The sequence below is a fragment of the Harmonia axyridis genome, chromosome 4 (assembly GCF_914767665.1).
Source record: "Harmonia axyridis chromosome 4, icHarAxyr1.1, whole genome shotgun sequence".
Lineage (NCBI taxonomy): Eukaryota > Metazoa > Arthropoda > Insecta > Coleoptera > Coccinellidae > Harmonia > Harmonia axyridis.
The window spans coordinates 25,505,576-25,528,349 of record NC_059504.1 but is presented as its reverse complement, the minus strand read 5'-3'; the positions used below and the strand labels follow the sequence as shown (position 1 = coordinate 25,528,349).

General features: G+C 32.2%; 1 protein-coding gene across 5 annotated transcripts in view; it reads left to right on the top strand.

Annotated features, from left to right (window-relative positions):
- Positions 1–1,171: 1,171 nt before the first annotated feature.
- The window catches only part of LOC123679038 (neprilysin-2-like), a 49,063-nt gene continuing 27,460 nt past the window's right edge, over positions 1,172–22,774 (top strand). For 2 of the 5 annotated variants that reach the window (XM_045616364.1, XM_045616363.1), the window contains exon 1: positions 9,305–9,387. In XM_045616364.1, the coding sequence (XP_045472320.1) occupies positions 9,320–9,387 (68 nt within the window). In that variant the 5' untranslated portion in view covers positions 9,305–9,319. Of the gene's footprint in view, positions 1,406–3,409; positions 3,651–9,304; positions 9,388–22,774 lie in introns of those variants that run through there. The other 3 variants (XM_045616366.1, XM_045616365.1, XM_045616367.1) reach the window with 3 other exon arrangements.

Here is a 22,774-nt window from a genome sequence, read left to right as displayed (position 1 = left end):
TTTCGAGATAAATGTTTGATTTTTTTTCGAAATCTGTAACCGAAACCAAGAGAGACTAAAAAGTTCAGTGCTTTATCGAAGTTTTTTTTTTTTGATATTGCCTCGGTAGTGCAGTGGACAGAGACGTCGACTGTGGACCTGGCTAGGTCATGGATGTTGTACATGTCCGGTGATGGTTAGGTTAGAGGCTAATGACCATAGCAGTCGATGCCTTCAACGAAAGAAAAAAAAATATTTTCTAAACTACCAGTGGTGCACCAAAAAAAGTTCAGAAGGAAAACACAAGCACTGCTCCTGAAAGAATATCAACCTGCAGATTTGTATTCGAAATTATTATATCATGTGAAGTAAACTCTTTGCAGTATCAATAACAAATTTCCATTTGAATATATATCTTCGGAGTGTAAATGTTATCAGAAAAAATTTGACACAAATTAAACAAAGAATTTGTGTGTCCATGTAGCTTGAAATTTTCTCCTAAAATTATCTGAGGAATCAGTCATTTTCGTTTGTACCACGAATTTAGAAACACCCTGTATATTTATCACAATATAAATATTGTGATACTTCAATCACAATATAATTGCGAATCCATGAAGGGCCATGTTTTTTTAGAATTTAATTGATTTGAGATTTTTCATAAAATAACAAGTGGATATTAATAAAAAAAATTTCTTCATATGTTTTAAATATGAAATATTTTCGAATTCCAATAATTTTCACATTTTTCATTATTTCCTTCTGTCTTATACAAAAAGTACTAACTAATTCACCTATAATTATTATGGTTTTAATTGAATCGTATTCTTCCTTCGATACACTAGCGCTTTAGATAGATTTCTATTTTCACCGATTCACCTGGGTCACTTACCTACTTCACTGCTTTTTTGATACTTTTTGAATTGAAAAATGTTCCATTTAGTCATGTTGACTAAAAAATTGTCCTGAAAAAATAGTTTGAGTATTTTATTCAACAAAATTTCATAGTTAGTTTTTGGATCTAAACAAGATTTTACAGTCGAAAATGTTCTTCGCGTAATATTTAATATCAAAACGGTATTAAGCACTTGTGAAGTCACCTTTCGTTTGGTGCTTCCAATCGGTTAGTTTGGTTCTCCGAAAGAATGGAAGGGTGGTGGAATTGACTGTTAAATGAGCAGAGCATCCGATTCTGGTGAGCATACTGGCGAAGGCACCGAATAGTAGAAGAGAGTCGCGTCTATAAACCGAAAATCAGAGAAGTGCTAAAGAAGCTAATCACGCGCATATTGTTCGGAACATATACCACCTCCGGATCATCGAAGATATGTTTGTTTGACGGAGTTGTTGTGATTTTGTGACTTTTTTGTAATTGTCGTTTTACGTTTTTCGTTTTTTAAGTTATGACTTCGACCACAGTAATCAAGTAAGTCAATTGATTTGTTGATGGAATTTGAATATTTATATATTTTCTCCGATATATTGTATTATGATAAGTGTTCAAAATTCAATAGATAATGTTCATCACCGATTTGAATATTCTGAAACAGTAGTTTTCTGGATAGTCAGTGTGGAAAATCATATTATATTACTCTCATTACTCATATATTACTCGTCAAAAAAAATATAATTCCTTCAATTCTCTAATTTGGTCTTTAATTATTTCATGAAAAATTTCCCAAAAATATTGGGCTGAAGGATCTCGGTCGATTGCCCAATGATAACTTGTTATCAATAAAGATCAGTTAGTATTATTATTATTATTATTATCCCAAAAATAGTGACATTCTGTTTCATATTTCGTTGTCTACTAGCTACCTTCTTCCCGTTAATTGATAAAAATTCTTCTGAAGATTGAAAATTTAATAATTAATACATGTATCTATACAAATCATATAAGTACAAAAAGGGCTTTGCCAATGGAATCATATAGTTTAACAGTTACAGATTTGTCAGAAATTTTGTTCTTATTTGAAGATTTCTCATTTCTTTGTATTTCTCAAATAATTTCATTAGAAATTTGGATTGATTTGATATATATTCTATTGGAGTGACTCTTGATCTTTTATTTATATTGAATGATTCGAGGTGAAATTTCTGCTGGAATTTTCAGTCCTTTTAGGAAAAGAATAAATAGTCATATCTGAGGATTCTTTATTTGCGAATCGATTTCAAAATAACCTACTATTCGAAATCAACATTCAAGCTAACTTTGAATATATTCATGTATTATGTATCTTTGAATATATTCATGTATAAAGTTCAAATATTTTTAATTAAAAATTATCAATTTGGAAGTTTGCTGCCAATAGTCATAAAATAGTTTTACTGCTGAAGTCAAATGTCCTTAATCTTTTATTGAAGAATGAAATTGTGCGGGAAATGAACTCCCATCAAATGAAAGTTTGTAAGGTTTTAGTTCACTTATATTTTCATCAAAGGGATGCATGTATTATCCTTATATTTCGCATCTTCCAGTAGGAACCCTTAACGCTGTAACATTCCGTATTAGATGAGGAAACGAAAACTAGTTTTGAAACTATAAATAATATATTTTTTTCAATTCAATACCTTAAATGATACTTCGATGTTTTTCAAACAAAAGATGTCTCATAAAGAGACATTGAAACATTCGGTCAATGAAACTCTGAACCTGACTTCTAAAAATACGTAGGATACTCTCCTACAATTCACTTTCAGTGTACGTTACAGGCGATTATCCTCATGATATGGAAATGGATATTGAACCTTAAAAACTGAGGTGATCATAAATTTTTGAATAGATGTAGATTGCAACGTGCATATTGGAGTTCTCGCTGAAAATATAAACCTAACTTATTTAGTACATCCACTAAATTTCATGTTTATTCCTTATATAAAAAGTGAAGTTTAGAACTATTCAGTTCATCATATCCATCACTGTTTCAATTTCATCAGCGAAAGGTATTACTGCTTTTTCAATATGTCCTTTTCCCGCAATTCATAATTCATTCATTATTTTTATTAATTGATCATTTCTTAGGATTTTTTTTTGCGGAAATACTCAAAACTGCATCCATTTCGATGGATTCTAAGTTTTGGACAATGATGGACTTGAAAGCGAAGAAATACAATGATAGAATTAATAATAGTATATTGACCACTTCTCTCGAAAAAACAAATATGTAACACTTTCCAAAAAAAATATAGTTCCCAACTTCAACGTCATATTCATCCCATTAAGACTTTGAACTTCTTCCTGAAAACTTCCATTTAGAATATTCAATGAGTGTTAAAATAATTTGTCAACAACCATTCCGGTCTCATCAATTATCTCCGCATATTTTCATTCTCCACCTATCCAAATTGATGATTCCAAATGCAAACGTGTAAATAATTTATCGTGATATAAGACGTTCAGTAAATTGGTTTTGGTTCATTAGCGCACCTTAGCGGCTAGCGAGCAGCTAATCCTGATAACACGGGCGAAAACTCACTTGAAATGATTTTCTCATCAGTTTTGTTTGTTCGTTTCACTGGTCCCAGTACAACTCCATGAGATTTATCCGCCTGTCAACTCAGTCCATGCTAATTTGTTCTATATTAAGGTACGCGATTGTCAGTGTCTCATAATATTCCGATACCAAAGTGTCCACAAAAATAACGGCAGTTGTGAAAGAGATGATCCTCAAGTAAGTCCAATTAATTATATGGATTTCACCTCTTCATCCTTCAAAACTGGTTTTACCAAAACAGGGCAATATATGTAAGAATTTCGTTGAAGCTACGTCTTTTCAAAGTGGAAATCCCGTTTGGTCCATTAGGAACGTGCTTATCTCATAATCAAAATTTCTATACGTTCTTATTGAATACTTTTACAATTTTATCGTCGTACTTCAGTGATTACACCAGTTCTAAGTACATTTACTTTAAAATATATATAATGAAAAATATCAGGTATTTCCATTGAATTATTACAGTGGAGTAGAATGAAATAATATGAACAGATTTGGAGATGAATACTTAAATTTTGTAAAAAAACAAATAGGGAAAAACCAAATGTGAATGATAAAACTAATGAGATTATGTTTCAATTTGAGTTAATACCATATTAACTCGAGAGACTGTCTCAAGTGACGATCAATGAAAATGTGAAATGCAGTCTGTTACCGCTAAACTTGACCTAACGTTCAACACAAAGTATGTAGTGCAGAAAAAAACTGTCGATCTGATCATCGGAACTTCTGATCGTCGGATCGCTGCTAACTAGCAGCGACTTTAATCTTCTTATTTTTCAAGGTACTCACGTACCTATGTACCCCTTGAAAAATAAGAAGAAGATTGAAGCAAAAAATGCTACGTACAGAATTCCCAGTACCAGACCAAAATTTTCTTCATGAAAATGTGATTGGATATTGAATAAATATTTCTTATGAATGACTATATTTTAAACGGGACGGGTGGAATAATATCTTCTGAAATTGAAAATTATAGTTCAAGATAGGTACATGTCAGTTTGCCCAAAAATAACATGCACATGCACATCCTTGTAATTCCCTAATTGCGAATTCCTTGTTACATATAGATATCAATATAATAATGATAAAGTAGAAAAAAGACAAATACTTATGTCATTTAATCCACTTCCGGAAACGTCTTGAATACTATCTATTTTTTAGTTGATATTCTACATATATTGCTAAGAAAGATAGTACTAATGAATATAAGAACAAATTTCTTGAAAATCATGGCTCCTTACTATTTTCACATAGATACAGGGTATTGAAGTTGAAAAAAATTTTTTGAAGAGTTCGGGAAATGATAGACGGAACTTCTTGTATAGAAAATAATGGAGGTCATTTTGAAAATCCACACTTTTCTATTTGCAAATTTTCAATGAAGTCTCGGTAATTTCCCAAGACCTTTTTTCATGTGAATTCTAAACTTAAAATGTTGGAGGCTGATATTCTCGGAGACGGTAAGGTATAGAGGTTTCGAACTGTGTCTGTCATTTTCCAAGAATAATCTTCAAGAAATTCAGTTCTCTCAAAAATTTGAGAAAATTTAGTTTGAGTTGAGGACATCATGATATAAAATAACCTTTTTATCTATTGCACTGAAAATATTTGAAATATTTAAATTAACTCTCATTGAGCAGTACCTATGACTATTTCGAGTCATATTGGAATATCCTAACTCCTCAGTTATGTGCGAGTCATTTAGAAAAAACAAGTTATTGTTTTCATCTTTAACACAGTGTAATTCAGAAGTGAAAGGAATTAGGTCCCATATTTTCAGGAAATTTAGTCTCATATTCATCAATACTATAAACCCAATCAGTTTGTTACACTCAATCTTGGACATCGTGTATAGTATATCACTTGATATTAAGATAGCGACACCCTGTAACAGTTGAGCCATCATCATCATAGTTAGAATCATGTCATTCAAATGAAGGTAACTCTCGAGTTAACTTCATATTTAGTGATAAATCCTAATGGGAAGGAATGATTAAGGTAAACAAGGATAACATCTTCAATTTTTGCTGCATAAACACTGTTATTGAAAATACGACATTACACTTCTACTTGTTAATTGTGAGGTGATATTTGTTACGTGCTATTTGTTATTTGGTGCTGCATTCATTCTCACACAGAGTTTTGATTCGTTGTTCATCCGTCGATTCGCATTCACAATTATTTGATATTATAATTACATGAGAATCGATACCGAAATTCTTTTTCTTCTTGTTTTTAATAATATATCATAAATTTCAAATGCCCGAAAACGTAAAAAGTTGATCATGATGATCTGAGTCCCCGAGTTGACAAAATTCAATCGTACTGGGGGCGCTAAGATATGAATTCACTACCTATTATACTGAATAATTCGAACTTGGTCTCTTCTGTCTCTGTCCCCTATTGTATAACTAAAATAATAAACGAAATACTATGAGAGAGAATTTGAAGACTGTAAAAAAATACATTGAAACAATGCATTCTCAAATAGAAAACGAAAGGCAAGAGAAATTCTAATTCTTCGCGGAGTCAAGGAAGACGAAATTGGAAATTGTTATGATAAGGTGGTTGAGACTATAAACAATAAAATCCTCAAAAACTTCACATTTCGGATGACAACAGATGACCTGCATGTTTGTTATCGTGCAAGAAGAAAAAGTAAAAAACGGGGGAATCCCTACCTATCACAATTCAGTATGTTGATCGGTGGAAACGTGATGTTCACAACAACAAACGATATTTTTAAAAAGGGGAGCATTGGCCTAACAGTCTTTCAGAAGAGATTGAGTGATACAGTGCACCATTCACTGACGCTCATCGAAAGACTCGATGAAGACCACAAAGCTTGCACTTCAAAAAGTGCAGTAGTCGAGGGATTCTCTAACTAATCGGTTGGGGTAAACGATATTTTGAGGACTAGGATGTTAGTGAGAGACTCGACTAGTTTCAAGTAAATTTGATTTGTTTGAAAATGGGCAATCTGAATATGGTTCCTCTCCTTCTAAAGGTATAGTTTATTCAAAGTCACTTGAACTAGTCCATGCAAACGCTTGGCCATAGATGTCCCTTGGAAGTGGATACCGCGATCTCCAAAATACCGGGGTTCATCTGAAAGTATTGTAAGGCAATAAATTCACTGGCCCCAAAGGAATTTCTGGAAACTTGGACAAACCTTGTATAATCAAAATATTCATCTTCCTCCAAGTGACTTTGGATATACTATAACATAGTTAACAAAGAATGGAGAAAAATAAAATGATGTCAGAATACGATCTAAGTAGGATGTACCTAATTCTACTTTTAATGATATATTTTCTGTGATGCAGAGCTGCTTTTGAATTCTTCGTTTTTTTCTTGCTTTTAGGTGATGAATCTGCTCTTTTTACATTGTTCCTACTAGGTCTACTTTCTTGAAGATACATAGAGCAATTTCAATATTTTATTCACTTTTTGTTCACAACATTCTGTCGTTCCAAACTAGTGGCAAATAGCCGTTATTATACATGTACCAAAGGTTACTAATCCAAAGGGCAATAACAACTTGAGACCCATATGTATTTTACCTACTTCCTCAAAAATCCTAGAAAAAGTCTTATTTTGTGTTAATAATGTTGTATAAATCAATGTACCAATACCGATAATGACCCTGTTGTCGAAGCGGCAATTTATAATAATATCTAATAATAATTTGACTGTCATGATTCTATTCTTCTTCTCGCTGCTTATCTCGTGCGAAACATTTTCAAGGGGTGTTCATGATGACAAGATGTCATCCTTTTTCAGAATATGTTGCGGAGTACCCCAAAGGTCAATTTCAGGGCCTTTTTTTTGTTTATATTACAGTTTGTGAAGTTCATTTTGTTCTGTTAGATGCACAATTATGCAAGTTTATGCCGATATTCTGCTTGAAAATTCTATTGTTCTGATGGCGCTATCAATATGAAATTTTGCATATAGCTTAAAATTGTATATCCTGAATATATGTACAGGGTGGGCAAATAAGCGAGGTAAGCGGCTATATCTCAGGAACCACTCATCGTAGAGACTTGCGGTAAAAAATTTTACCACTAAAGTAAATAAAAGAAAACAATGGAAATTGTTTTGAAGTTCATACCTCCACCGCTAGGGGGCGTAATAGCTATCGTCGAGTAGAAAAATGCATTTTACTCGAAAAATTTTCATATTAAGTTGGAAAAAAATATCATCACTGTAAACCTTGGAAAATTCTCTATCTGTTTGAATTTTTACTTTCGATTTTGCGACATCAAATAAGGGTGGGAGAAAGATAGGAATCTGACTGATTGAAATGTGTGTAACTTCAGTTTGGCTCAACATTTTTGAGCAAATTAGATCTTATTTGAGAGACAACATCTTGTTGATTAAGGAAAAAATATACTCATGATGAATTTGATTCAGCTGCTTCCGATAGAGAGCGCTAAGTCAGAAGTTCATTGTTTTGTTCATTTTTCTCTGAAATTTCAAATGTAATGATAGGATTTTCTTAACAGAAACAAAACTTTCATTGAATTTGCATGAAAAAACCTCAATTTCGCGAAGCGATAATTTCAGGCGTTCTGAAGTTATGGCCGAAAGAAGATATTCTTCAACTGATGCACTGCGAAAAACCAAATTGAGTCTTCAAGTTCTAACAGAAACAGAAATCCCATCAAATTTGTATGAAAAAACCAAAAGGTCGCAAAGCGATAGCTTCAGGGGTTCTGTAGTTATGGACGAAAAAAGATATTCTTCAACTGATGCACTGACAAACTAAATTGTGTCTTCTTTCGGCCATAACTCCAGAACGCCTGAAGCTATCGCTTTGCGACCTTTTGGTATTTTCATACAAATTTGATGGGATTTCTGTTTCTGTTAGAACTTGAAGACTCAATTTGGTTTTTCGCAGTGCATCAGTTGAAGAATATCTTCTTTCGGCCATAACTTCAGAACGCCTGAAATTATCGCTTCGCGAAATTGAGGTTTTTTCATGCAAATTCAATGAAAGTTTTGTTTCTGTTAAGAAAATCCTATCATTACATTTGAAATTTCAGAGAAAAATGAACAAAACAATGAACTTCTGACTAAGCGCTCCCTATCGGAAGCAGCTGAATCAAATTCATCATGAGTATTATTTTTCCTTAATCAACAAGATGTTGTCTCTCAAATAAGATCTAATTTGTTCAAAAATGTTGAGCCAAACTGAAGTTACAGACATTTCAATCAGTCAGATTTCTATCTTTCTCCCACCCTTATTTGATGTCGCAAAATCAAAAGTGACAATTCAAACAGATAGAGAATTTTCCGAGGTTTACAGGATGATATTTTTTTTCCAACTTAATATGAACATTTTTCGAGAAAAATGCATTTTTCTACTTGACGATAGCTATTACGCCCCTAGCGGTGGAGGTATGAACTTCAAAACAATTTCCAGTGTTTTCTTTCGTTTACTTTAGTGGTAAAATTTTTTACCGCAAGTCTCTACGATGAGTGGTTCCTGAGATATAGCCGCTTACCTCGCTTATTTGCCCACCCTGTACAAGCAAAATCTTCTTTCACGGGACATTGGGTTTTTCTGTCACGATATTCTGCTTGAATTTTGATGCTTCTGATGAAATGATCAGTTTGGAATTTCGCAATAATCTTGGGTTTCTCATTTTATCTCAACACTCAGTTGGTTTTGTGATCACGGAAATATTGCCATGACCACAAAACTGACGGATATTAGAATCTGGGTGTTGGATGTTCGTCAGGCTACAGTGTTGGCGAAACAATTGTCGCAGACAATAAAATATTTGTGGAAATTACTTAGTTTTCATTTTAGACTGAATTCATATTAAATATTCTTGATGTATTTCTTGCTTCATGAAGAAATAGTGAATATCGTTGAATACCCTTATACAACTCTTGATTTCGAGTAAGTATATTCCACTGAATACCAAATAAGTACTCACCTACATATTTCATAAATTTCCATGAAGTATACAGAGTCGTATTAGGTTGTTTTACTCGAAATTTTATTTCTTCATTTCACCTAAACATCTTTTACCGCAACTTTAATCGCTTTGGTTTGCCGAATTTTGAAATTATTGTTAGGAGTGCTGTCAATGTAGGTTTCTTCCCAATAATATTTGGGTATTTTCAGCAGAAACAGTTTAATCACCTGGTATTTTCGAACAATGGACCACAGAACTTAAATGTTTTCGATTTTCAACTATGACCGACTAGTTGCGGGCTACAAGTGTCGTTTGTATAGAAGAGACATATCACAATATTCAGTCGATTGGTCCAGTTAGTTCCTATGTGTTGAAGATTTGAAGTTCGAGCTCCAGACAGAAAAAAAATTCTAGTTGCAGGGGACCATCCAATAGTCCATTGTTGGGTAAACAATTTACAGAGACAACGTTGTTGTCTCTGGCAGAATTAAAAAAACTAATATTTCCCTAACAACAGATCCGCCTGCGTTGATATTTAGTTTGTTTATGTGAAATAATCATTCGAAAGTTTTTCTCGAATTTCAGGATGATCGTATTCTCTAGATAAACTGAATGACAGCAAGACATAATAAGAAAATTTGTTTTTTTTTTCATTTATAATAAGAAAAGTTTTAAATTAATCGTAATTTGAAGAGATTGATGTGGACGACGTTTATTTGCAACAAGACGGAACTATGTGCCTCACAAGTGATGAAACAATCGCAATTCGGCAAAAATATAGTTTTCTGGCTGAGTTATTTCTCGATTTTGAGATTACAATAATTGGCCACCGAAAACTTGTTATTTAAGACCTTCAGACTTTTTTCTATGAGGCCACGTGAAAGATGAGGTTTATGCCAATGCTCCACTATCGATTCAAGACCTTAAAGATGGAATTCGTTATCCAGGACATACAGCTTCAAATGTGCGAATTGGTCATGGCAAATTTCATGAAAAGATATAGTCCTGCTTTCGTAGCCGTGGATGTTTACAATCGAATAAACATCCATTGATTTCTCTTGAAATATACAATTTTTTTTTAATTAAAAATGACTCTTATTGGAAAACCTCTTCATATAAGATAAAAAGTTGTTTTCGATGTTTTATCACGGACAGGTAATCTCATCATTTTCATCAAATCTAGTGTTTGATTGTCTCAGTCTTTACTTGTCGGAAATTCATCTTGATGATTAAAAAGTAAAATAACTTATTTCCGCTTTATATATTTATTTTCACAACAATTGTTTCGTCATGATAACATGACTTCGTCAGGTGAGCATGGTAACTAACTACATATTTCGGATACAGTTCTTTAAATAGTTGAAAAAAATATGGTGTGAAATATAATAAAATCCTGGAAATTCTTGGGTTTCAAAACAGGTTGAGTAAGGGTGATCTATTTAGGTCCGTTTGGTCGTTGAGGAGAATCCATAAAAAACAGATTCTCCTCAACGACCAAACGGACCTAAATAGATCACCCTTACTCAACCTGTTTTGAAACCCAAGAATTTCCAGGATTTTATTATATTTCACACCATATTTTTTTCAACTATTTAAAGAACTGTATCCGGAATATGTAGTTAGTTACCATGCTCACCTGACGAAGTCATGTTATCATGACGAAACAATTGTTGTGAAAATAAATATATAAAGCGGAAATAAGTTATTTTACTTTTTAATCATCATTCATCAAATCTGATAGCATTTCTCTTTCCAGTTATCATTTTCTGTATGTACCTAGTAGTTTCCTAAATATTGACGTTGTGCTCAACGGAAATATTTCGGCATTCTTTGAAAATGATCTACAGTACATCTAAACGCGTCGAACTCATTTTTATTTATGGTGCTGAAAACCAAAGTCCCACCGAAAGGGCATGGCATTCAATGAGAGACATTCAGCGAAAAGTCCAAGTCGTGCGTATGTAGAGCAATTGCTTTCCAAATTCACAGATGTGGAGTTCGCCGTGACAACTAGAAAGCAAGTGCTGCCCCAGGCTATGTCGAAGCTCCATTAGAACACTAAAGTTGTTCTTTAACTGAGCAAACAATGTGAATGTAAATTCTGTCGATCCTTCAAGAATTGATGTTATTGAAGCATTGAAAATCTGAATGGATCAACAAACGCTCAAAAACGTTTACGATGGGTTTACCAAAACTTTGATTTGTTAACCGATCAACTGGTTGATTCAAGTTTAAAAACTTCAGTTCAAAAATGAACTGAAATTGATCACAGAAATGATTTAGTCGAGCAAATCACCACGATAAAAGTTTTATGAAACCCACCAGGCAGCTATATTCATGAGTAATATAAAAAGGGCTACTAAAATAATTCTTCCAAAAAAAAATCGAAAAAACAGGTTACTAAGTATTATTTTTAACAAGACACATTAGTGTTGTCTTGATATTGATGATGGATAAAGATGTTAGATAGTTTATTGGGCTGTTTTCATCATCTGACGGTGATAGTTGAGCCTTTCTCTTATAAGTGCACGGCTTGCTCTATTGGAGATTCTGTCTGCCCTTCTGCCTCTTATTGGGAGTTTTACACTGAGACCCTTAAGAACGAGGTTACGGTCTCTGGCAAGGTGTAGAAATGTTAGTTGGTTAGTTTCTATGGCAAGTTTGATTGAGGTTTTCTCATATTTCCTGACCTCTTGATATAATTCGAGCCCATACCGAATTTCTAATTGTTGTCTTGATATTGTCTTGTTGTCTTGATATGATGATATATATTATTAAAGCGGTTGTGGTGCACAGATTGGACAGATATCTCCAGCATAGTTGGTTGAACTATCGATCTAAATTTTACACTCTTCTTCCATTTATGTAAGTTCAAAATGAACTTTAGCTTCAGAAATAAAAATCATAAAGTGAACTTAAACGTTTTCTGATGCATAATTTGGATAAATTTTGTGCGGTTGTTGATGTAATTGAAGAAGAAGAATTGAATGGCATTGACGCTATCACAAAAAATGAAGAAAACTTTGAGATGTTCCTCTTGCTCATCGCGTATTTCGAATGATTTATTGACAAACAAGCTCTAACTCAGGTCAAGAATTCATTGTAATCGGAAGTAAAATATTTTATTATAATCATGTACAAATTATGTCAGTTGTGTGGTCTCAAAGGATGCAATTGGTGCATGAACGACGAGTGCCTCCGACTTCACGTCAGTACTTTTCTCTTGTTATGAAGTGAAATGTTTTTATTTTATCCCCTTAGATAGTCTGATCGAATATCATTCGAGAAAATGTCTAAAAATTTTTTTGTAATTTTATTCAATTTCACTCTACAAAATAATTTTAAGATGCAAAATTTTCGCTCATATGGTATCATATATAGGTGCAAAACATGTATAAGTTTCAATGAACATAATGATTATTGGACGAAATCCACGATGAAATTTTAAAAAAAGTGTGTGACGCAAAAATAGCTATGAATCAATGATAAATGAAATGAATCGATGATAAATAAAATTTATATATATAGTGATACTTCACCATCGATTTAAAAATAGCATTATTTATACTCAACTAATTTGTTGAGACATATCTATCTACATCTATCATTTCTTAACCTCCGATATTGAATAATTGAGCGTATGATCTTGTTTTCATTCGGATATTGATGATTGTCAATATTACAGAAGCAATCTTCTTGAAAAACTCTCATCATAGTTTTAAGTGCATTGAGATTTAGGTATAAATCAACGATTTTCCTAAATTAAGAGGCAATTCAGATGCGGTTGTTCCGGATAAAAAATTGAAATTATATACTTATTATATTGAGTTCTAGAAGTTCTACGTCGATTGAAACCAATTAAGAATTTTCAAATGAAAATTATTCTTTTGTCCAATATATAGATGTAATAGTGAATAGATATTTCTTGGAATATCATAACAGTATATTGGAATTACCTACCTGAAATTATTCACTGTTTATGTTCACCTCAATAATATTGCTATTGGTTTCTTTTAAATTGAATGGATTATGCTCAAGTAGTCTATGCAATGATAATCTTCGCAATTTTCTTCTTCATTTTATCTTCTCTGTCTTCATCCTTCAGTATAAATAATTTTCTCGTTTCATCGACAACAATTTCATTCGATATGAGGTATCTCAAAATTTCATGAGATACCTCATAATTATAATTATTATATACAATAATATGAGTATTCCGAGTATGTATTTACATACTCGGAATGTTATGAACGATATTATTGTATATAATAATTATAATAATGATAATATAATCTTTATACAATGAGATTAGCATGATGATCTTATTATTGCTCACCACAGGTGAAATTATAGATGAGGTGATAATTGAAGCCATTACTCAATAGTTTATTCTGCTTATATTTTCGTCTCTTTGAGTTTATTATTTCCAAATAAATTTTTATGATTGGTCAAGGAGTTTTTTGAGTTAAGTACAGGAATCAGTTACAAGTTGACTTGACCTCGTTCATGCCTACTTTAAAATTTGAGTCATTTGCCAATCTCAAATAAAATGATCTTACACGTCCATTGGAAGGTAGTGAAACTACTACAAATTGATAAAATTGTTTATGATTTCCTTCTTTCTCACAAAACGAAGTGCCGAAATAGAAATTATGAGTATAGCAGGGTGACTGCTTGTATTTATAGGAGACTATTCAAGAATTCATGACTTCGAAACTATTGGCTCTAGGCCTTTATGATGAAAATATTGTATTTGATATCATTGGGGTAATATAGGTTATCAATTACATGATTATGTTTCTGCGATGTATTTTTTTTTTATTGCAATATTTATTGCTTTCAAAATTCATAGATTATAGATTACCTAGTTAGACTTAGCGCATATAAAAAAAAAATAATAAACTGCCCTTTTTCCGAGACAAACTGAAATTATTTTTTTAAATACTTTTTCGAGTCAGCAACTCATGGGCTTTCATTCAACTGTCCATTTTTATGAGTTATATCACTAAATGGAGAATTCTTGTCTATTTGGATTTTCACGGCAAATGCAATTGAAATCTTAATTATTTCAAGTTATGACTTCACAAGGTAACAACAGCACCTAGTGGTATCGCCTAGCTATCAATCCAATGCAAAATATGATATGACAAATGTGAAGTATGTGCCGCCTATGTTTCTGTATCTTGGTTGTTGTTTTACTTCAAATTACTGATTACTAATGAGATTGAAGCTATTTCTGTTTACTTGATGAAAGTAACTAAATTGATGCCCCTTCTATCCAATTTATTCCCATTCGATATTGCCAGTTGACACATCGTGCAATGGCAACGAAAAACTTCAAATTTGAAATGCCCATATTTATCTTTCATTTTTTTGTGAAATGTTTCTTCAAATCAAAGGTTGCAATGATTCGTTTGAAATGTGACGTTCTAACGATATTCAATAAAATAAACTTATACTTATTTCGTTTCAAGAAGAATTTTCCCATTGATTCGATAATATTTTCGGAATATTTTGAATATGACTCAGCTTGGAAAATAGCTGAAAGTAGAAAAATTTATGTTTAAACTATTGTACCTATATTTTATATTGTAGTTACAATAATTTGAATTGAAATTATTTTACATATATGGTATAATATTTCCAGTTGAAAATTTCGAATATTGAACCATTTTCATGAAGGCAAAATCTTGTGAAAAATATTTTGATATGTTATTATTAAACCTTCCGAATAGGTTGCACAATTATTATATCTTTCGATAATCTATCCGAATATTAACTATATCCAATACAGCATGGTTTGAAGTTCAGCAATATTTTCATTTTTCGTAGCATGAAAATCTTTCGAAATTGTTATATCGATATTGAATAAAGCACATAATAATTCAGCATATTATTTATCGAATCAATGCTGGCATTTTCAAATTTTGAAAGAATCAAATATATAGGGAATTTTGACGGTACTTTTCTGACATTATTTCTGTGATACATAATTGTGATTATTCTGATTTCGATTATTGAGTATTGTTGATTTCTAAGTATAGCTTTCAAGTATATGTTCCATTAATTATAGTAAATAAGATATTCAGTAAAGCACTTGCGGCTTTCCGTGGAAAAATTCAATTGATTCCAGATGTGAATTATTTAATGCGAAATCAACAGTTTTATTTCCTTGGAATCATGTTGTACCCTGGTCATTTAAAACTAGCATTTATAATGTTAGTGATAGGAGATAAATGGAATTCCGTTCTGCAGAAACTTCTGCCAAAACATAACTTCCATTTTCACTACAAGCAGTTATCTGCTATAAACAAAACTAATTATTTCGATAAACAGTACAAATTTTCGACAGGGTTCACTTCCATGAATGACGCCAAAGCTTGTCGGCTATGTCTCTCTACTATCCGTTGACCCATCACTATCTAGGTCGACTGAAAGGAGCTCAAACTTATATCGCTCTTCACTTGTCACATCCAATTAATTGTTAAGTCAACCTGGATACCGATATGCTAATCGTAAGGTTTCTCCTATTCAGAATGATGTCAAACAACTGCCTTGAGGCTCTGCTCCTCATACTTTTGTTGAATTTGACCATATGCGAAACTTATTCTGACCTTGTGGTAACAAAGATTGGCCCTGGGATGACTCTTATATGATAGAACCAAGTACCTCGATTTGAGGTTTTTACATGAATTAATTTCGATTTTCTTCCATCCTCAGAATAACTAAAATAGCTAAAATTAATTTTGAGTAATTCAATTATTTTATTTCAATATTTTCAATCCCGACTGTTCAAGACCTCTGATAGACATATCAGAAACGTAGAACTGATTCGAGTGTTGATGTGAAAAGTAATTAATCGAAAAATCATTTTATTGCGGGGTTCTGATTAAATTACATGTTAGATTCCTATTATTTCAGCGAAGATGCCAGGAATTCTACATTTGTAAACCGTTTACGTTAAACTTATCAAAATTTCAACAGACAGCATAATACAGGATGATTCACCGGGAAAACTAATCATAATTTTGAGATGAAAATTTGCATATTGGGGTTTCAGACAGTGATCTTTGTCCCTAAAATATTTTTAGAGATCTACAACTTACGATTATTCCGTATACAGGGTCCTGCAATAGTGCGTTAGGTTCCATAGCTGCCAAACCAGACGTTTTAGAAATTTAGTTGAAAAGCATTCCCTTTGTACTTTCAATTCTGCATCTCTGGAAATTATTTTCTGATTCACAGGGTATTCCCAAATAAAATTATTCAACAAATGAGTTATTTTTTAAATAGAACATATTTTCATTGCTCTTCAATACCTCTATCATGATGCATATTGGGGATATTTTTCCAACGGTACGGATCTTATTCAGAAAAAACTGCAAAATTTCAACGAAACAGTAGTTCGGTAAAAGCTCTTTACCGATTTCCAGAAGCGATAGAAATATGAATTCAAGCTGAATTTCTTTTAACTTGAGAATTTGCCTAGTCATCGTTAGTAAATGATCAACCTCTTTTATACAGGGTGTCCGTTATCAATGTCCAAATATGAAGAATTTCAAATTGTTGTTTTTCAATTTTTCAAATGTAACGCCTTGTATTTTTTTCCATGATGATGTACACAGTTCAAAACCTTACATTTTTTCAGAAGTTTTTATTATTTCAGTCCAAAAATAGTGGAGGTTACTTAAGCAAACTCTATACCTATAATGAATATGTGGGTTGTATTCCCTACAAATACTTTAAGAGTTATCGAGGAATAACCTTAAATGAGGAAACACTGCAATTCCTAACTGTGTGAAAAATTAATTATAATTCATGAAATGTAAAATTCAGTTATCCAAACATCGAATTTTAGTTTCTTTCTATGTTTGGATAACTGAATTTTACATTTCATGAATTATAATTTTTTTTTCGTTGGGATTGTTGAGAAATCCATTAACCAATACAATTTTCAATTACAAATAATTCATTACAATTCTTGAAATGTCAAATTTAGTTATGGAAACATTCAGTTTTAGTTTCTTTATGTGTTTTCCGGAAGTCACAGACTACTCCACATAGTTTTAAATTGCGGTTTTTTCTCATTTAAAGTTCTTCCTCGATAACTCTTAAAGTATTCATTTTAGGTATAGGGTTTGCATAAGTATGCCCCACGATTTTTGTACGTAGAATCGATAAAAAATATAGGTACTTATTTGAAAGTTTTGAGTTTTGATGAATTTGAGTTGTTCAAGTTCATGATATTATTTTAACCACATTGTACATTTTTGTTATAAACCGCAAACAGTTTTATAACACTACGTATTTGCAGAACCAAAAAAGAAAAAAAAAATTCGAAAAAGCTTTTTCTGCCGAAATATTCTGAAAAATGTTAGTCTTCATCGCCACCAATTTTTTCATAAGAATCCCATTAACTTATGAACCGTTCAGTTTTTACCCAAGGTATGACATATCTTATGATGAAATAATATTCTGGGTGTACAATTTGAAATAAGAAAGTAGTAGTCCGTTTCAGGTATAACCGGAAGTTGTAGATATCTGGAAATATTTAAGGGAGAAAGATCATTGTCTCAAACCCCAATATGCAAATTTTCTGCTCAGAATTATTTGATTAGTTTTCCATAAACGTCTAATAGCCCATCCCGATGAATCACCCTGCATATTGAAGCCCAATTCAAGATCTGAATTCCTTAGAGCATTAGACGATTTAAATGGTAAACTGAAAACTCCGTCAAATGTGTAAAATATTAAGAATCACCGTGAAAACTACCATTTAATTGTCATTGACAATTAAAGAGAACTGATTTATTCTCAATTCCGAACAAATTTATAGTCTATAGAAAGGTCTTTAATACTTCAGTTAGAGGTTTCAAATATGATATTGAAAAAACAAAGTGAGAAACAGAGGTAGGAAACGGAGAGATTCAGTTCACTTAATAAGTGCTCTGTTCGATCCAATATTTTATCAGAATTGGGATCAAATCAATCCTCTTCAGAAATAATACATAATTATAGATAATACATTAAAAGGAATCTGGAAACTGAATTCCAGTATTCCGGAAGTGCTGAAAAATGACTAAATACCCATACCACCTTTCATAAAAAAAGTAAAACGCAATACATTTTAAGGCAGATAATTTCGCGTTTATATACCTACCTACGTAAGACGCACTCTTATATGTGAGGGTTTAACCAAATACAACAAATACAAAATTTTATGCGTACATAATAAATCTGTAGTAGCGGCAATATAACATTTTGCAAATCACCGATGATTGACCACCATTCAGCTCTGTGGCATTGACTTCATTTTGTAATTCCTGCTAGATGATTGAGCAAGCTAAATTTTACGTATATTCGTTGTATATGTATAGAGGGTATCTCTAGTAGTCTCTAATCTAGAAGAAAACGAATGGCAGATTTTTTTCTGATTAATCTAAATCCGAAAAAACAAAACTATCATTCAAGATTTTACACTACGAAAAAAAAATGATTATACTATTAGAAATACGCTTTATGCACCAAGAAAGTTGTTGATTCTGTTCAATGTGATAGTTGTACATTTTTCGTCTAAACCGCGAACAGTTTCATAATACTACGTATTTGAATCAATCAATCAATGTTAATCGAAAATGATAAAAATATTTAAAAAAATGTAATTGCCTATCAACACCATTTTTTTTTATAAGAATCCCAATAACTCATGACCTGTTGAGTTTTTACCCAATGTGAGACATATTGCCGAAATTTTCGTCAAAAAAGCTATCTAATGATGCAATAATATACTGGGTGTGCTTTGAAATAAGAAAGTAGTAGTCTGTTTCCGGTATAACCGGAAGTTGAAGAGATCTGAAAATATTTCAGGGAGAAAAATCATTATCTCAAATCCCAATATGCAAATTTTCAGCTAAAAGATATGATTACTTTTCCATAAATGTCATCCCGGTGAATAAACCTGTATATGTTTATTATAACGAATAATTAATAATAATAATAATAATAATAAGTTTATTCATCAAAAAAATGTTTTACATAGATAACAAAAGAATAGTTGAGATGTAAATAAACATTGAAATCTCACTAAAACTAACTAACTGCCTACTTATCGATTAATAAATTAATTTCGCGAATATTGAAATACTAGGATAAGAATTAATTTTTTTTACACCTGATCACATTATTTCTTCATTTTCTCACAGATTCCAAAAATCGTTTCATAATTATCATCAAACAAATCGTAATAGATCATTTAATTCTGTTGACGCAGTTGGTCATGATTTCGTTACGTGTAGTACTTTCCATAATATTCTACTTCTATTCAGGAACAATTTCACACAAAGTTTTTTAGGACTATTTCGATTGCAATAATTCCACAACAAATTCAAAACCGTAAAACATAAAGTTCATTTATTTCCTATCTTCCAACTTTCAAATTGAATGACTCAGTTTGCGTGATCAATAAAATCCATGGAGATAATTCGTTTAGTAGTTCGCATTAAATCGTAAAATTCGTTAAAATTCAAATATTCAACGAAAAAATTCGTCAAAATAACGACTAATAAATAAATTATTTTCGAATTGAAATTGGACACAGTGAAAAGACGAACCTGAACAGAATGGAAATAGCAATTGGAAAAATATCGGGTCGATGATCTTTCGTTGAGAACTGGCTCTGAGAGAGTGAGTCGGTATCTTGTTTTGTCGGAAAATTGAACGAAAATTGTTTGTTGTGAGTTCAGTTAACCTTGTTCCAAATTCGACACAATGGTGATATTCTTGAATGCAATTAGTCGCACATTTTTCGATGTATTTGGTAAAGTTCGAAAGAGAGAAACAATTTATTCGACGCATATTCATTCTCAATAATATTTCACTCTTGATAGGAAAAAAAAATCAACTATCAAAAAACATTATTATTTTTCAATCATATATTTCTTCTTCCGTGTTCGATATAAATAGATAGTTAGCACTATTCACCAAGGGCACCTTGCGCAGGCCGCAAGTAGGTATATCAGGTACAGTTTTGGACTGTGAAAAAAAACAATTAGGCCTTTTGTCGGCTCCAGTAATCTTTGAAGTCTACCCCTGATACTTATTTGTGCTTATTTCAATTAAAGTGGTCACTATAAATTCTGATAATCCCTAAAAAAATAAATGGTCATTTTTTTAATTGATACCTAACTGCTCTCAAACATCTGGGCAGCGCTACCTTTGGCAATTTCAAGAGAACAAAAAATACTACTATTCCTTTCATACATGAAATGACCAACATGAGCATAACATTGCATTACTCAAAATTAAAAATAACTTCTTCCTCTTTCATCAGGTTATAAACACTGTCCATTCATTAATTTAAAAATTAACTAGCTTTGTGAGAGGAGATGGAGGAGTCAAATAAGGATTTACCAGCCCTCCTACTATGACAACTTTGATGTCTTCTGGCAAATATTTGCAACTATCAAAATAAGTTGATAATTTTCTTTTACAATTGAACATAGAATAAGCTCTTTTATGATTTGTCTCTATTTTATTCGTTTGCATTGATTTTGATGTTGTGAATAATTTTTGTTATTAATAAATATTATTATTGTTATTATAAGTGAATAATAACATAATATTTAAATTGTAGTCTTATTCGATTAGGTTGAAAAATCGTTTTTTTTTTAATATTTCCAAAATTTAAGTTTTGATGACGCAACGATATTTTCTTGATCGACTGCCAAAAAGCATTCAAACATTTTCTTGATACTTGGGAATTGGGTTAGTCAAATGAATCGCTAAGTCCTAAGTAGGCTATATTTCGTGTTCAGTAGGTACCTATATCTGTCAAGCGGATTTGTTCATAAGCCTCAGTAAAATCAACAAAGCAAAGAAATGCCGGTTTAGTATAATATATTCCAGCGCCTTTTCCGACAGTTTTTCATTATGAAAATGGCATCAATAACTGTCCGCGTTACGAAATTATGTGTTCAGTATTTGGATAGATATGGACATTAACTGAAGTATTGATATCGCAGGAGATGTTCTGAAGTGTTTTAATTGCATAAAAATTGAAAGAAGCAAAAGTTCTTGAAAAAGTGAATATCGAGAAAATATTTTTCAAAAAATTATTGATAAGTTGATAATTTTCAAGGAATATTTCCCACGTCTTAATTTCCACCAACCACAAACGCTCAATTTTGAATTACAAAGGGTTTCTTGATAGAAAAACTGTGGTCAGCAGTTATTTCAAGTTTATCCGCGGCAACTTGACAGCTGTTTTCGCCAAAAATTACAATACCTTCGACAAGAAGTAACTATAGTCTCATGAAATAGTCTTGTCAAATACCATTCGGGCATTTAATCTTAATTAAGTAATATTGTTTCAACAAAGAGCATTCGTGTAGTTGCAAAAATCCTTGTCTTCGACTCGTATTTTTGTTGCTAGCAGCACTTATGCTTCTCGTCAAAATATTACTTAGCTACGTGTTTTTTCGCTTTTTTCGGAAAAGTAGCTGCCCTTATGATATCACTTCTTCTTCTTCTTAGTACGCCGTCTCCAACGAAGGTTGGCGATCCATCTGGCAATGAAAACTCTAGATGTAGCTGCCCTAAAAATGTCGGTGGAGGTGCAACCAAACCATCTCAAAACTTTCAGCCAAGAATTTTGTCTATCTATGATATCACTAAGAAGTCTAAAATACTAGTGTATTCACAGATTAGGTTTGGTTTAAGATAATTCTTGCGACTCAGCTCGGTATGGGTCCCTTTTCTTCCTTAAGGTGGCGCTATACAAAGAATTAACCAATCAACTGCATCAATTTTAAATATTCATTTGTCCTGCCAAAAGTATTTCATTTTCGATTCAACCTCAAAATGACATTGACAGAAAGACGACATGAGCGCCGCCATAAGAAACGATGCGGAAATCGATTGAAAAGGGACCAATATCATCAAAATCCAAGAAGAATGGTCCTTCTAAAGTCGCCAATTTAATCTTGTGGTTTTTCAAGAGTAAGTGAGCACACCAGTGTTTTAGATATCTTTAGATATTACTTACGAAAAATGATGACGTGGAGAATCTTCGATTCAGTAATGAGGATTTCAGAATAATATTGAAATACCTGTGATATCGCAACACCATTTGTTGTAATCATGAATTTGATCTTTCCCCACCAAAGTGATTTTAAAATCACGAAAACCCCTTGAGCCGCCGAAATCATTCTGCTTGTAGGTCAAGCAAACAGGCATGACATATCATATCTTTGTTGGTAAATGTAGTCTCTCGGTACGTGCCCTGCCTTCCGATTGCAGACGATTTTGTTTGCCTAATTTGCATTGATATACGCCTTATGGATTCCCTAATAGGGAGGGTTGAAATTTACA